Source organism: Pholcus phalangioides, unplaced genomic scaffold, assembly GCF_987345545.1.
Source record: "Pholcus phalangioides strain wild (caught in Gottingen) unplaced genomic scaffold, Ppha-v1.0 ptg000008l_1, whole genome shotgun sequence".
Lineage (NCBI taxonomy): Eukaryota > Metazoa > Arthropoda > Arachnida > Araneae > Pholcidae > Pholcus > Pholcus phalangioides.
The window spans coordinates 16447144-16463088 of NW_028301601.1; the positions used below are offsets into that span (position 1 = coordinate 16447144).

At 39.8% G+C, this 15945-nt stretch overlaps 2 protein-coding genes across 2 annotated transcripts in view; both read left to right on the forward strand.

Annotated features, from left to right (window-relative positions):
- The window catches only part of LOC149083907 (monocarboxylate transporter 12-like), a 61302-nt gene that overhangs the window by 23216 nt on the left and 22141 nt on the right, over positions 1–15945 (forward strand). The window contains exon 2 of the mRNA XM_089234279.1: positions 13035–13692. Coding sequence (XP_089090405.1) covers positions 13353–13692 — 340 coding nt within the window. The 5' untranslated portion in view covers positions 13035–13352. The remainder of the gene's footprint in view (positions 1–13034; positions 13693–15945) is intronic.
- LOC149083908 (uncharacterized) lies at positions 2869–3690 on the forward strand. The gene has a single exon (XM_089235229.1). The coding sequence runs from the start codon at positions 2869–2871 to the stop codon at positions 3688–3690; it is 822 nt and encodes a 273-aa protein (XP_089091355.1).

Genomic DNA, 15945 nt, shown 5'->3' on the forward strand with positions numbered 1-15945 from the left:
GTCTCAAGGTCCCAGTAGCACAGACGTGGATCCGGGGTGGGAGGGGGGATGGCGAGCCGGATAAATGGGAAAATTGATTTGTCCCGTAATGCATGATCATCCTACGAACCTACATATTCACCCCCCTTCACCCGACCGCGGACCAATACCTCTTATAGATATTACCGCCCATTAGGCAGGGGCATCGGAAGTGTTTCGAACCAGTGGCTGCTCGTCTTCAATTTAATGTGGGAAGTTTTGATTTTTTAATAAATTCTGGGTGTAGTCGGACCAACTCCACAGGTTTCCGTGGGTGCTCGAGCTCCCACAGCATCCCTCGTTCCGAAGTCACTGCCTATACGAGGTATTGACCTGACACATGCGCTCTGAATCCGCGCCGAATTACCAAGTTCTTCCGGGACCGTTCGAAAATTTTTTGCGTCGCATTGATTAAATTGCAGTCGAGAGTCTCCCTCATGCCGAAGCTGACCATATTTCCGTGAAAAAAAATACGGAAATGCGCGTTGTCGCCAAAACTTACGCCAGAAGTAAGCAAAGTTGCCAATAATGGCTAAAATCACCGAAAATCGCCAACGGCGGGAAATGAAGTGCTACTGCAATTCGAAATAGATTAACCCCCTCCCCCTTCGCTTACAAGCTACTGGCAACAAATCGGATGATCTCTATTTGATGAATTGGCGATGAATGTGGTACCCTTGTCCTAACCTAATCGCACGTTAGAGAAAGGAAAAGAAGGAGAAAAAAAGTAGAAGAGAAAAGGAAGAAAAAAAAATCGAACAGTAAAATAGTATAATCGATAAGTGGATGAGAGAGCAGATACAAAGCAGATTTCTCTTTTCACCCTCACCCTACCTGTTCACTTTCACACTTACATGTATGTAGTAGAAAGATACATCATATGTGGGATTAAATCACCAAAGATATAGAAACAAACGGAGGCGAAAATAAAACAACTTTGTTTCAGAGGGTTGCAGTAAATCTTTGCAATGATGAGGACAGAGGAAAGAAAACAGAGAGAACTTGTTTTGATTTATTCCACTATCGTTTGGACGCAATATTACGTCTTTCATCATAAAGTAGTTAAAATGAACTATACGGGAAAAAAAAAACATTTAATACGACCGATATTTGAGATGCATAATCATATTTTCCATAATAATTACCATATTAAAGTATGGTGAAAATAATTTTAATTTTCTTATTAAATTAATTAGTTAAACTTAATTCTTATTATTCTTCGGTGAATAATAATAATTTGACCACTTAACGTACAAGATTTTGGCAACAAATTTAGATTATCTCTATTCGACGAATCGGCGATAAATCTGGTAACCTCGTCGTAACCTAAATACCCGTTAGAAAAAGGAAGGAGGAGAGGGAAAAAATATGTATAAAAGTAAAAAGTATAATAGATAAGGGAGACAAGAGAGTTTTTTTTTTAGTGTATTTTCACCCTCTTTCTACGTTTTCTCTTTCACTCGTACATGCATATAGTGGATAGATATATGTGTGGGGAAAAAAATCACTAACAGGAGCGTATAGAAAGAAAGGAAGGGAAAGTAAAAGCTACCTCAGTTGATAGGATTGAATATAAAGCTTTGAGATGGTGAAGAGAGAGGAAAAGAAAACGCAGGGAACTCTCTCTCTCTTGTTTGAATTTATTTCAGTGGAGTTTGTGGACGCAGTATTACGTCCGTGATCGTAAAGGGGGTTAATTAAGTTCCGTTGAAAACTCGGGAGAATGTCGAAACATCCCCCCTCCCTCTGTCGAGAAAGTGGATTCTCCCGACAGGAAAAAAAGAAAAAGGGGAAATCCTTCCGAATTGGGGAAAATATTGGAGATTTCTTTATATATTTTTGCGAAGGATCAAGAAACTTAATTCCAAGTGCCTTTGACCGATTCGTCTTCTTCACTGTCTGGGAAGAAGGCAAATGAACTGACTCGTCTTCTACTTAGAAATTCGTTCTCGAAAGTTCCACGTTCCTAATCGATCATTTACGGGGGAGGGGGGGGGGAATTTTCAGACTCATAGGAAATTCCAGATTTTTCTTTTCCTAAAAATCATTTTTCCTTTATTTTTTTCCCCCTTTTTTCGTAATAATATAATAATAAAAGAAAGAAACGCATTCACAGAAATGTCATCCACGCATTCCAAAAAAAAGTGTCTAAGGCCTGGATTGCACTATAAAAGTTTCATAAAAGTTCATTTATAAAACTTGAAAAATTCAACCAATTAAGTTATCGGTCATATTCGAGCAAATGCAACCTTATTGGCTGCATTTACAAGTTTTATAAATGAACTGTCATGAAACCGTTATAATGTATTCCCGGCTTAGCACTTGGAAAAGTCAAATGTTCAACAGAAAAAAAAAACATTAAATGCGGGAAAACTGTTTTAACCCCGATTTTCCTAAGTTTTTCGAATTCGAATATATCTCAGTGAATATTGCACTTAGAAACACGGAATTTTTTTTTTCGTTGGCAGCAGGAGAGACGGGGCAACAACTTTCTAATTGGTCTTTAGGGCACAGAAGGGACTGTGTAAAAAGTTTTTTTTTTCCTATTTTAATAACTGTGTAGTGACCGATCATAAACGATGCTCTGTGACGTCACGATGTCACGTTTTCTCGTTGTAGCGTTTTTCGCCTTGCGATGGATGGTAACCTAGCAACGGATCGCCAGAGAGTTTTCGAACGTTTTAACCAGTTGATTGTATTTCGTCGTAGAGAATGGATGTCGCGTATAACTTGTCCGTGTGTGTGTAAATAAATGTTCATGTCTTTAAGAATGAAATTTACATCTTCTCATTGCCGTCGCCTTTACTGGTGACCCGGACGTGATCCCGAACCTGCCAAGAACTTATCGCCATGGCTGAACAGCAAGAGAGCAATCTTCGAGTTCAAGCTGTCCACGCGAAACTGCCGACATTCTCGAAGGACAATATCAAATTTTTTTTCGTCCAGCTCGACGCTGGCTTCAAGATCAACCATGTTACTGCCGAAGGAACCAAGTATAACTACCTAGTCAACTGCCTAGATGTGGAGATCTTGTCAACGGTAAGTGACATTGTTTACGATCCTCCCGCATCGGATCCGTTCTCGAAACTCAAGGAGAGACTTCTCGCTGTATATAAACATTCAGCCGCGAAAGAGGTCAAGATATTGTTAGAAGACCTATCCCTAGGTGATCAGAAACCTAGTACGTTGCTACGTAAAATGCGCGAGCTTTCGACAGGGCGAATTAGCGATGAGACTTTCCTCAAAAATTTGTGGCTTCAACGGCTACCAAAGAGTATACAAACGGTGTTAGCAGCTAGCAGTGAAGAACTGGACAAGCTAGCCGAGTTAGCTGATCGAGTAGCTGAGCTTACCGAACCCAATTACGGTCATGTAGCAGAATCCTCGTCTTGCTCGGAAATAAGAAACCTTAAACTGCAAATCTCGGAGCTGACTAAAAGAGTTGAGCAGTTGGGCAAATATCCGAGGAATAGCCGGAACCGCTATCGAAACTCCAGTCGAGACCGACGTTATTCTGGTTCAAGGAATCGCTCGCGATATCAAGACTCCGATGAAAACACTGACGTGTGTTATTATCATAGCAGGTTCGGAAATAAAGCTTTCAGATGCAAGTCCCCCTGCGCTTACAACGCTCAGAATATTCAGGGAAACGGTCCAAGCCCCCCGCAGTAACGGCATGCGGTGGCGGCGATAGCAGTCTTCACCATAGCCGTTTGTTCATTATGGAAAGGAAAAGCGGCATGAAGTTTTTAATTGACTCTGGAGCTGATATATCCATTTTACCTTACAAAGGCAACGGCAAACCGACAACTTTTGAGCTTTTCGCTGCAAATAGTTCCCGTATATCTACCTATGGTTTGAAACTCCTGGAATTGGACTTGAACTTACGGCGGAATTACAAATGGCATTTCACCCTCGCTGACGTTGAGAGACCAATTATCGGATCGGATTTCCTTGCTCACTACGGACTCATCATCGATATCAAGAACAAGCGCCTAATAGATCCGCTCACTTCTCTCACGTGTAAAGGTTTTACTTACAATGGACCTTCGACAACGATTAAAACAATCTCAGGAAACAGTGCTATAACTGAAATTTTGAAGGAATTTCCCGAATTAACGAGACCTCGTCCGTTTTCGAGGAAAGCTTCCCATAATACCTTGCACTACATAGAAACTAAAGGTCCTCCAGTTTTCGCAAAGCCACGCAGATTGCACCCAGCTCAACTCAAGATTGCCAAGACCGAATTCCAGATGATGTTGGACCAAGGTATATGTCGTCCATCCAAATCAAACTGGGCTTCCCCGTTGCACATGGTTTCAAAAGGACCGAATGAGTGGAGACCAACTGGTGATTATCGAAATCTGAATCGAATTACTGTGCCGGATAACTACCCAGTGCCACATATACAGGACTTCGCGCAGAATCTGCATGGATGTAAAGTTTTCTCTAAAATAGATCTGGTCAAAGCATTTCATCATATTCCTGTAAATCCCGACGACATTCCCAAGACAGCAATCATAACTCCCTTTGGTTTGTTTGAATTCGTAGTCATGCCGTTCGGACTCTCAAACGCTGCACAAACGTTCCAACGCTTCATCCACGAGGTGCTACGTAATCTCGACTTCTGTTTCTCGTATCTTGATGACGTGCTCATCGCCAGCCATGACGCAGAGCAACATCACAAGCACCTTAGAGAAGTGTTTGAAAGACTCGATAAGTACGGACTGACAATCAACACATCTAAATGCGTGTTCAATGTACCGGAAATTTCCTTCCTGGGCTATTTGGTCAATGAACACGGCTCGAAGCCTCTCCCGGACAGAGTTCGTGCAATCCAAGAATTTCCTCTTCCAGAAAACATCAAGCAGCTTCGAAGATTTCTAGGAACTTTGAACTTTTACAGGCGATTTCTACCATCTACAGCAGCTGTGCAAGCACCACTTCATTCCTTCTTGTCCAGCACCAAGAAGAATGACAAGACATCAATTCCTTGGACTCTTGAGACCAGACAAGCATTCGAAAAATGCAAAACGCAGCTCGCTAATGCCACTCTTTTGCACCATCCTTCAGCATCATCACCATTAGTTTTACATGTGGACGCCAGTGATTTTGCTATAGGTGCCGCCTTGCATCAAGTATCTAACGATAATCAGCTACAGCCCCTTGCATTCTTCTCAAAGAAGCTTTCAAGCGCACAAAGAAGTTATTCTGCATACGATAGAGAATTACTTGCAGCTTATTCTGCTGTCAAGCACTTCAGGTATATGCTAGAGGCAAGACAATTCTGTATTTGTAGTGACCATAAGCCGTTGGTATATGCGTTCAGGCAGAAACCAGAAAAGTGCTCACCACGCCAGCTACGACAGTTGAACTTTATCAGCTAATTCACAACAGAAATTCTTCATATAAAAGGTGTCGAAAATATCCCAGCTGATACTCTTTCTAGAATATCGACCATTTCTGTACCCACACCTTTAGATTATGTGCAACTCGCAGCTGACCAAGAGAATGACAAGGATCTCAAAACCATCTTAAATTCTAGTGTGTCATCTTTACAACTGAAAAAACTCAGCCTTCCTGACGCAACAGCCGAAATTTGGTGTGATGTGTCAAACGGCAAAATAAGGCCTTTTGTACCAATTTCTCAACGACGACGAGCGTTTGAATCATTGCATTGCTTATCACATCCTGGCATCCGAGCAACATCAAAACTGCTGAGCGACAGATTTGTTTGGCCTTCAATTAGATCTGACTGTCGTGAGTGGACTAGAGCATGTATTCCATGCCAACGCTCTAAAGTTCACCGACACACTCGATCCGCGCTGGCTGAATTCAAGGTACCTAACAACCGATTTCAGCATATCAATCTTGACATAGTTGGTCCATTACCATTATGCCAAGGTTCTCGGTACCTCCTAACGATGATAGACAGATTCTCCAGGTGGATCGAAGCCTCTCGAATGCCAGACCAAACTGCCGAAACAGTCGCCAAAACATTAATTGCCACTTGGTTTTCAAGATTCGGCATACCGCACAGGATCACCACCGACCAGGGCAGACAGTTCGAGAGCCAGCTTTTCCAAAGCTTGAGCAGATATCTAGGATTCCAACATCATAAAACGACTGCTTATCATCCATAAGCAAATGGGCTGATCGAGAGACAACACCGATCGCTGAAAACTGCCCTGAGATGCCGTATTCAATCGAATCCTGCTTGGGTTGATGCTCTTCCATTCACCCTACTGGGTCTAAGAGCAGCAGTGAAAGAAGACCTGGGATGCTCTTCCGCAGAAATCCTCTACGGAACAAAATTGCAGTTGCCCGGCGAGTATTTTTCGAAAACACCAGACATTATACAATCCGATTTCGTCCATCAAATCCAAAAGCTAATGCGTTCAATGAAGCCGGTGCCTACAACAACTCACGGATACACGCCGACGTATATTCCTAGTGATCTGCAATCCTTGTCGCATGTCTTCGTACGCAACTACGCACCACATCCTGCCTTACAACCAACATATCAAAGCCCGTTTCCTGTCAAAGATCGCAGAGAAAATTTTTTCGACATTGGCATCAATGGGGCAAGCAAGAGGATCTCCATTGATCGTTTGATTCCAGCTTTCCTTGGAGATAGCTTTAAGGTACCTTCAGAAGTGCCCATTCAGCCATCCAGTACAGCATTGCCAGCACAAGCAGTACCAACAACTGTGACTCGCTCCGGTCGTCACGTCCACTTCCCCGACAGATATTCGACCACAAATTTCGTTGACACTAGGGGGGGGAGTGTGTAGTGACCGATCATAAACGATGCTCTGTGACGTCACGATGTCACGTTTTCTCGTTGTAGCGTTTTTCGCCTTGCGATGGATGGTAACCTAGCAACGGATCGCCAGAGAGTTTTTCGAACGTTTTAACCAGTTGATTGTATTTCGTCGTAGAGAATGGATGTCGCGTATAACTTGTCCGTGTGTGTGTAAATAAATGTTCATGTCTTTAAGAATGAAATTTACATCTTCTCATTGCCGTCGCCTTTAACTGTATAACCCCTTGCAACATGAGTGACATATTTGAGTACTACATGCCATTTGGAAACTTTTTCCTAATTGGAAATATGCCTCTAGGATCAACGGTTTGCCAGTAAAGTTCCATACCCCCGTTTCATATGCACCCTGTATATATATATATATTTTTGAATTCTCATTTGTTTGAGAACTCCCAAAATTTCCCATAAACCCTAAAAAAATTTCCCCTATTTTTTCGGTTTTTTTTTTTTCATGCCGGCTTCGGAAAGGTAGTCAAATAATATTAATAATAACAACAAATAAATAAAATACATGCCCAAGCGGAATTTTTACATGCCCTGGTCACATCGGGCTATAGATTTGTCCAGCTCTGGTTGGAAATCTCTCATCAGGAAATGACCTCACTGGTTCTGAACCATGCAGTCACTATGTTTAGGTCTGTAGATAACTCAGTTAACAATAATACGAATTGGAGAACGCAACTTGGTTCATCACGGAAATCAGAGCTAAAGCATTGCCCCAACCTCCTAACGCATATTGGTGGGATTAAAAACGTACGCGGGGAAGGGGGGGGCACGGGGGGGGCTCATGCGCATCCCCCCCAGACGAGAAAAAAAAATTATTTTTTAATGCAAAAATTATAAAAAAATTAAAACTTCGGAATGAAATACCTATATATGTTATTATAATCAATTTCTCTTAATTTCAATGCTATTTGAAGGGTAAGAACTCAAAATTTCTCTTTAAGAAATTCATTGCGACCCACCCTTTAAGCCATATATATGGTAAACCCGCAGACCAGATGTGGCCCTGAAGGTTATCTGATGTGGCTTGCCCCCCCCCCCCAACCTAATTTTGTAAAAATGAAGTAAGCGGCACATTTACAAATCGCTTAAATGACGCGTGGCACAATTCCAGAGCATTTAAGTAGCCCGTGGCACATTTTCAGATCACTGAAGTAGGGCTCAAAGATCACTTTCACATTCAAAAATCACCTAAGTCCCCCGCGACACAGTTACAGAACACTTAAAGGATCCGTGGCACATTTAAAGATCCCTTAAGTGACACGGGGCACAGTTTTAGAGCATTTAAGCGGTCCCCACAGTGCTGTTCTACATCACTCAAGTTACCCGCGGAACATTCCCAGATTACTTAAGTGATCCGTGGCACAGTTCCAGAGCACTTAAGCTGCCCGGACACACTTCCAGAGAACTTAAGCGGCTCGGACACATTTCCAGTGCTCTTGAAGGATCCGCGAAACATTTATAGATCACTAAAGTGGCTCTGTAGGGGACTTATCAATAGGGATAATGTTAGTTCAGGTGCCCAATAACTATCGAAAGGTTTTTCCGTTTTTGGCACACGGAATAAGATGCCATTAAGAATATTTCATATCTTCATAAAGGATGGTCGATAACGTAAGCATCATCCAAACCCCTACCCCCCTTGTCATCAGAAGTTAGTAAATCGGAGACCCCCCCCCCCATCGATGCTGACGTAATACTTGAATGACCCCCCTTATTGCAGACCGCTGAAATTAAGTGAACACACTCTTGAACCGGCATAAATGGGAGAAATAATTTGCGAACCGGTGAAAGGAAAAATATGAGAAGAAAAAATATATGAAGAAGAAAAAAAAAGGCAGGGAAAGAGGGGACAGTAATTTGAAAGAAGGAATTCAGAAAAAGACAGAAATTCGGAAAACGCAAGAAAAGAGAGAAAATTAAGATACGGGTAAGGAGGGAGAAAGTTCGGAAATAAGGAGGGTGGGCAGAAATTCAGAAAAAAAGAAAGAAAGGAAACAGCAAATTCAGAAATAGCCAAGAAGGAGGCAGAAATTTTGAAAAGGGGGCAGAAGGGGCAAAAATTCAGAAAAAAATGGGCATTTATTGGAGCGATTTCAATAATAATATATTGTCACGTTTTTGCTGACTAAATCGTAAAACATGGACGTGACACACACACACACACATGCAGCATAGGTTCCGGAACCTGAGAGCCTCAAGGTCAATAATTCATGAATATTAAATCCATCTCGTGCCTCATTCGTTTACGTATGCTCTTAAATCCCGTATATACGGGACATCTACCAACTCCAAGACTCCCCCAATACAGTATTTTCTTCATATCGGCACATTTGACATGCAATGTACGTCTGAAGATCACTTATTGATCGGAACCGCTTGTAGAATCATATCCGATTTACGATACGGGACCGGACTTGGACCGGCACGAAACTTGGATAGGGTAGCCAGATCATACGACTGAGAAACCGGAACAAACCCTGATTTAAAAAAAAAAAAAGCCGGACATAACGCATATTCCCTGATAAAGACTGGGACATCTTGAAAGGTTCTTTGCGGAATGCATAATAGTGTTTGTTCAGTGTTCATCGCATTATAGTTCAGTGTTCTTCAACCTTTTCCTCGTAGCAGACCGTTGAAATTAAGTTAAAATTTTCCTTGAACCGGCTTCACCTATTGAATTAAATAAAAACTACCTGTGTTATAATTACTAAAGTCAAATGGTTGTTTTAAATCGATGTGCAGAGCAAAAATGATCTCCCCGTTAATAAAAGTCTCGCCACAGAGAGCAACAGGCCTACAAACAGTGCGAATATTCAATCACTACACTTCACTCACTTCACTTCTGAAATATAGACGGCACCACTGAGAAATCAGACACAACACTAGATACGCACTCGGACTGTTGGGTGCACACACTTACAATTTCCGGCACAACTCACTAGATAGTAAATTCCCCGTGGCGGTAATCCCGAGTTGTGCTCGGTTTAAAAGAAAAAAAGAAAGAACAAAAATGTGAACAACATGTGGTGTGATGGGGAATACTTTTTTCCGTAAAGGAAGGCGATGAGACAAATACGTTTAGGTAGAGATGTAAAATTCTCGTGAATATATAATCTTTTGGAGAGTATTCATTTTCCTCAAGGAGAATATTCTCTGGTAGGACTACTATTATAAATAACTTGGGAATATTATAAGTTCTTGATGAGAATATTCTCCTGTTATTTATAATATAGTTACATGTAACATCCTCGAGAATATTCACTGGAAGGACTACTTATATAAATTACCAGGGAATATTCCTATAGAAAATAATAATTATTCTGAAGTTATTAATAATAGTCCTTCCAGAGAATATTCTCGAATATTCTTCTCGATGAGAATATTCTTCAGTTACTGAAATCTTCCCAGAGAGTTATTATCAAGAATATATGTAATAACATGTATCATAATAAATAATCTCGATAAATGACTTGAGAATAATTATTTTCGATAAGAATATTCTCTAGTAATTTATAATGGTAGTCCTTTGAGAGAATATATTCGCAGGAATATTCTCTGTTTCCGTCTCTCTTCCCGTCAAGAAGATGGGAACATTGAAGTTTGTAGACCGCAATATTAAAGTTTGAAAGCAAGAAAATTGAACCAACAGGGCTGAATTGCACAACTTTTAAAGAAATATGAGTGATACAGAATTTAAGTGTATGTGCATTGAAGAAAACAACAGTTCTGTATCTTAGAATGAAGGTGATTATATAACAATAGCTTCCTTCTCACATCTCTACGTTTAGGAGACTCTGCTATAGCACTTTTTCTTTTGGCATCGCTATTGGCAAGGGTTCTCCCCATAACAAATTGAATAATCGTCATATAACGACACTAAAAACCAAATTTCAAATAATAATTAAGCTGATTATTCTCCTAAAGATACGCTAAATATTTAGGTTCTTTGTAACGGAATGAACCCTTCACGGCTCCGAGGCATCTTCCCATGAACTTGTACTCGATTATTCTCCAATCTATGGGACTCTGTACGGACAGTAATGATTCTCTAATGCCGATTTCATGTTTATTTACAAGTCAGCTCTGATGCACATGAGATATTATACATAGCAAGCCAATGATTTTTAGCTGTTATCATCGTGCTTTAATAACATCTCGTTTTTTTTGTTTTTTTTTTGGCTAGACATCATAAACACGAGGTAATATCATTCGTGGTTTTAAAAATAGCTTCATCCTCTGCTATTGGACTGTCATCAACGAATTCGTTCGCGTATAATGGCAAGGGGAGGGCTAATAACAGTTTTTTTTGGGGTTTCGCATTCGAAGTACAAAGACTCCCCTTGGCAAAATTGTTGATTTCTGTGCATTTTGGCAAGGTCAAGTGCATTCCGCTCTTGGCTCTCTTCTCCAAGGGCGACGACATGATCTCAAATATACGTATTGTGCTGAAATGATGGGGCGTGCCAGGGACTCCGTTTTGATCGTCTTTGACCTTTCTGGTGTTTTTTGTGGACGTTTTCGAGCACTCAGTACACAATCGGGGGGTAGTTTAACGAATGTTTTCAGGATCTCTTGTACCCAAGTGTGAGAATAAAATGGTGGGGAGGGGGGGGCAGCTTCGGAAAAAATTTGTACTTGCAGAAATGCTGAAAAAAAAAAACCAAAACAAAAATATTAGACAGAAAAAAAAATTCAAATTCAGAAAGCTAAAGAAAATTTGGAATAGACGAAGCAAATAACTTCAGAATTGATGAAATTCTAGAATAAATGAAAATTCTAAACTGAAGAAAATTCCGAATTATTCGGAATTGATGGTAATTCATATTAATTTAAAATGGAAATAGTTCACAAATTCTGAATCATTCGTAATTCAGCACTGAATTCAAATTACCGATCAATGAAAGAAATAATTTCAAAATTAGTGAAATAAATAATTTGTGAATTAGTGAAATAAATAATTTGTGAATTAGTGAAATTCAGAATTGGTGAAGGGGATAAAAATCAGAAATATTGAAAGAGAGTTAGAATCAGTGAAATTAATAAATTCAGAATTACTAAAAATCCAGCATTAATCAAAGGATTCAGGATTTATAAAAGAAACAATTTCATGATTTATAAGAGAAGCAATTTCATGATTTATAAGAGTAACAATTTCATGATTTATAAGAGAAACAATTTCATGATTTATAAGAGGAAACAATTTCATGATTTATAAGAAAAACTCAGGAAATTTAAGAATTTCAGGAAAGAAACAATTTCAGAATTTCAGGAAATTTAAGAATTTCAGGAAAGAAACAATTTCATGATTTATAAGAGAAACAATTTCATGATTTATAAGAGAAACAATTTCAGAATTTCAGGAAATTTAAGAATTTCAGGAAAGAAACAATTTCATGATTTATAAGAGAAACAATTTCAGAATTTCAGGAAATTTAAGAATTTCAGGAAAGAAACAATTTCATGATTTATAAGAGAAACAATTTCATGATTTATAAGAGAAACAATTTCATGATTTATAAGAGAAACAATTTCATGATTTATAAGAGAAACAATTTCATGATTTATAAGAGAAACAATTTCATGATTTATAAGAGAAACAATTTCATGATTTATAAGAGAAACAATTTCATGATTTATAAGAGAAACAATTTCATGATTTATAAGAGAAACAATTTCATGATTTATAAGAGAAACAATTTCATGATTTATAAGAGAAACAATTTCATGATTTATAAGAGAAACAATTTCATGATTTATAAGAGAAACAGTTTCATGATTCATAAGAGAAACAATTTCAGAATTAATGAAAGATACAATTAGTATATACGTAACATTTTTATAAATATTATTTTGCTATTATTAATTTATTTCAGAGTTATTGGAAATTGGGAATTAGTGAAATAAATAATTTCAGAATTGTTGAAAATCCACCATAAATAAATGGAAAAATCTCAGAACTAATGAAAGATACAATTTTTCAGAAGTAATATTAAAGTCTTGAAATTAGTTTTTATTTCGAGGCCTCTGTGTTGACTCGATTCTCCCACCCGCTATGACGTCACTTTTACGACTGAAATTTCGAGTTAGTTTTCGGAAAAATTTTGCATAACTGTGATTTCTTGTGTTTTCTTGAACAATTTAAAAATGGACACCAACCTTTTTTTTTTTCGTTCTTAATAAATAGGTAGGAAACTCCACCGGAAAATATTTTCGACGCATTTCACGAAAACAGGCGCAGATACACTGGCTACCGAAACAGCAAGACCACCGACCAGTTGGCGGTACATCCACAAATTCGGTCGCAGTGGAGGAGGCAGCGGTGGCAGTAACAGCGCCACCAACACCAAAACCAGGGGACAGCCATCGTCAACGGAGTACAAACAACAAAAACAACAACGACTGTTGCCGTTATTACAGATATTACAATTACTTCTCGTAGAAGACAATAACGAAACTTTACAAAGAACCCCAGAGAAAAACTTGACTTTCATGGTCATACGAAATGACCGGAAGTTGTGTCGATCCCGGTGACCGTAGGTGTCATCCAGACGAGACTCCCGAATCTAGCACCGCCGCCGCCATGGTTCATCAGAACGGTGGCCCCTACGGCGATGCCGGTACCGGCTACGGCAATGGAGGACCTTCCAAGGAGATGGTACCACCACCGGATGGCGGCTGGGGCTGGGTCGTGGTGTTCGCTTCGTTCATGATCCATGTCATTGCCGACGGAGTGACTTACACCTTCGGGATATTCTACAATGAATTCCTCAAGTATTACGGTGAAGGCAAGGGCAAGACTGCGTGGATAGCGTCCATCATGACCGGGACGACGTATTGCATAGGTACGTGTTCGCCATAAATTTGAAAATTTCAATCATTGATCTGTTATCCTCGCGATTATCGTTACAATACTAACCATCTCCTCATCCTGAGGGGAGGATTATGTCCAAAATCAGAATCGGTTGCCTTTGTAATTGTAAAGCAGTTGATATTTATTGTCTTCGGCTGAGGATTAAAAGAAAAGGATTTGTGAAAACTATATTGCATCTTCAGCTAGGGAGTAGAAAAGGGACTTGCGGGCGAAATATTTATTAAACTTATGAGTGAAAAAAGGACCTACAGAAGGAGAAAAAAAGGAGAATAAAGATTGGATTAATCTTTAGTTAACCTTCTAAACGGTGAAGACTCATATATGAGTCCGAAGACAACTACCGTCATTTCGGCTCGAACTCATAAATGCGTTCGCCAGGAACCAGTTCCTTCCCCCATCTCATTGTACGGTTAGTGACAGGTACACAGTGTCGTCAAACTGCCCCTTCCTGCAACAATACAGTCCTCTCCTCCCCAAACTTACCAATGTTTGAAAAGAAGAATAGCTTATTGAGAAAAGAAGGATTACTTGGTTTGAAAAGGGCGCAAATACCCACGTTATAGTTGAAAAAAAGAAAGAAAGAAAAGGAAAGTTTTTACCTGTAAATTAGAGATTGTTAATTGATTTGACAAAAATATTTATTATTCGTATCTATGAATATATATTCAAACCTATGAAATTTAACCACTGTTCTGAGGTTTATTCCGAATCCTATAATTCATTCATCATCCACGCAGAAAACTACAGCTTGTGCTAAGAGAACAAATTATTAGTTCTTCCTCCAGTTATTACTAATTATATTTGTGCTAATTCACTCGTTAGTAGCTTGGTTAGGGCAGCGGTTCTCAACTGGTGCTCCGTATGCATTTTCCAGGGCTCTGCGACCGGTCGAGGAAAATGAAATGAATAAACAAAATATGATAAATCAATTAAAATGAAAGGCCCACGAAACTCCGTGAGTGAAAAAAAAATTAAGAACCGCTGGGTTAGGGTATGTTCGTGTATATTTTTTAACGAATGTTCTATATATCATTTGTTTTATGTACTATGATTCTTGGGCAATTTAATGTTCTACTGAAATTGTCACCAAATTATTGAAGCATCTCATGGAAAAAAAAATCTCCAGCGTGGCTTCGTTAACCTCTTGAGCAGGACCGTCATTTGGGGGGGTTGGGGGGGGGGCGTTGCCCCTCCCGGCTTTTGAAAATACACTAAAAATGGTATATATATATATATACACACATTGAGTGCATATGCTTTGCCCTGCGTCGTTTCAAAAGCCGTCCGTTGAACAACGTTCTAAAGGGTTTTCGATATTTTTTGCTTTGAATTATTATTATCTACTCTATAATATAAAATCCCAAACTCGAAAAGGGCCTGTTTCTAAGCAACAGAAATTAGTGATGATTTTATGTAACGAAAATCTGTTACGTTTTTGGGTTACGGAAGTCGGTTACAATTTTGGTTCAAGTTTTCATTTACCTCTTGCATATTGGGACCAACTCTTGCATGCCCCCCATCGGGACTAATTTATGTGTATGTACCGAGAGGCTCCCACTTCCTACAGTAGGGACCCCTAGGATGGGAGAGATAGCGGGCCCCAAACCAGCTTTTTCACGGGCCCCTCTGTGGTTAATTTATAGCGTGAAAAATCAAAAAGTGAGAAGAATCGTTCCAGCCCCTGTCAGCCCTGCCCTTGTGGGGGTCATGCCGGCATTGTATAATATACATAAATCACCGGTGCTCCCAACATACGGGGTCTTGGTACCTTGGTACATTGCACATGTACCTTCATGGGGAAGTTAAAAGGTTTAATTTCCAGAGGCCCTTGATGGACCTCATTGTTTTCTTGCTGCTTTAAAACTGAAAAATTTCCGATAGCAGAAGCTGAAGATATTTCCAGTCCGGAATTCGGTCCGGAGTGATTGCGTGGGGCGCTGCATTTTATTCGTTAGTAAAATGAATACAAATGAATATTTTCCATGGCCCTCACAGGGGTATACCCGATAACCTTCCGAGTCGGGGACCCCGTTTCATTTTGGGGGCCCAGGATGAATCTTATTCTCTTCTGGGTCCGACGTATTTTGTTGGGGGCGATGGGTTTTATTCGTTGGTAAAATTAATACAAATGAAAATTTGTCGTGGCACTCGCAGCTGTGGACGTCGGAAAAGCTTCGAGGTCGGTGACCAGGGCCGTCATTTCAACTTTTTCCGGGGGGGGGGG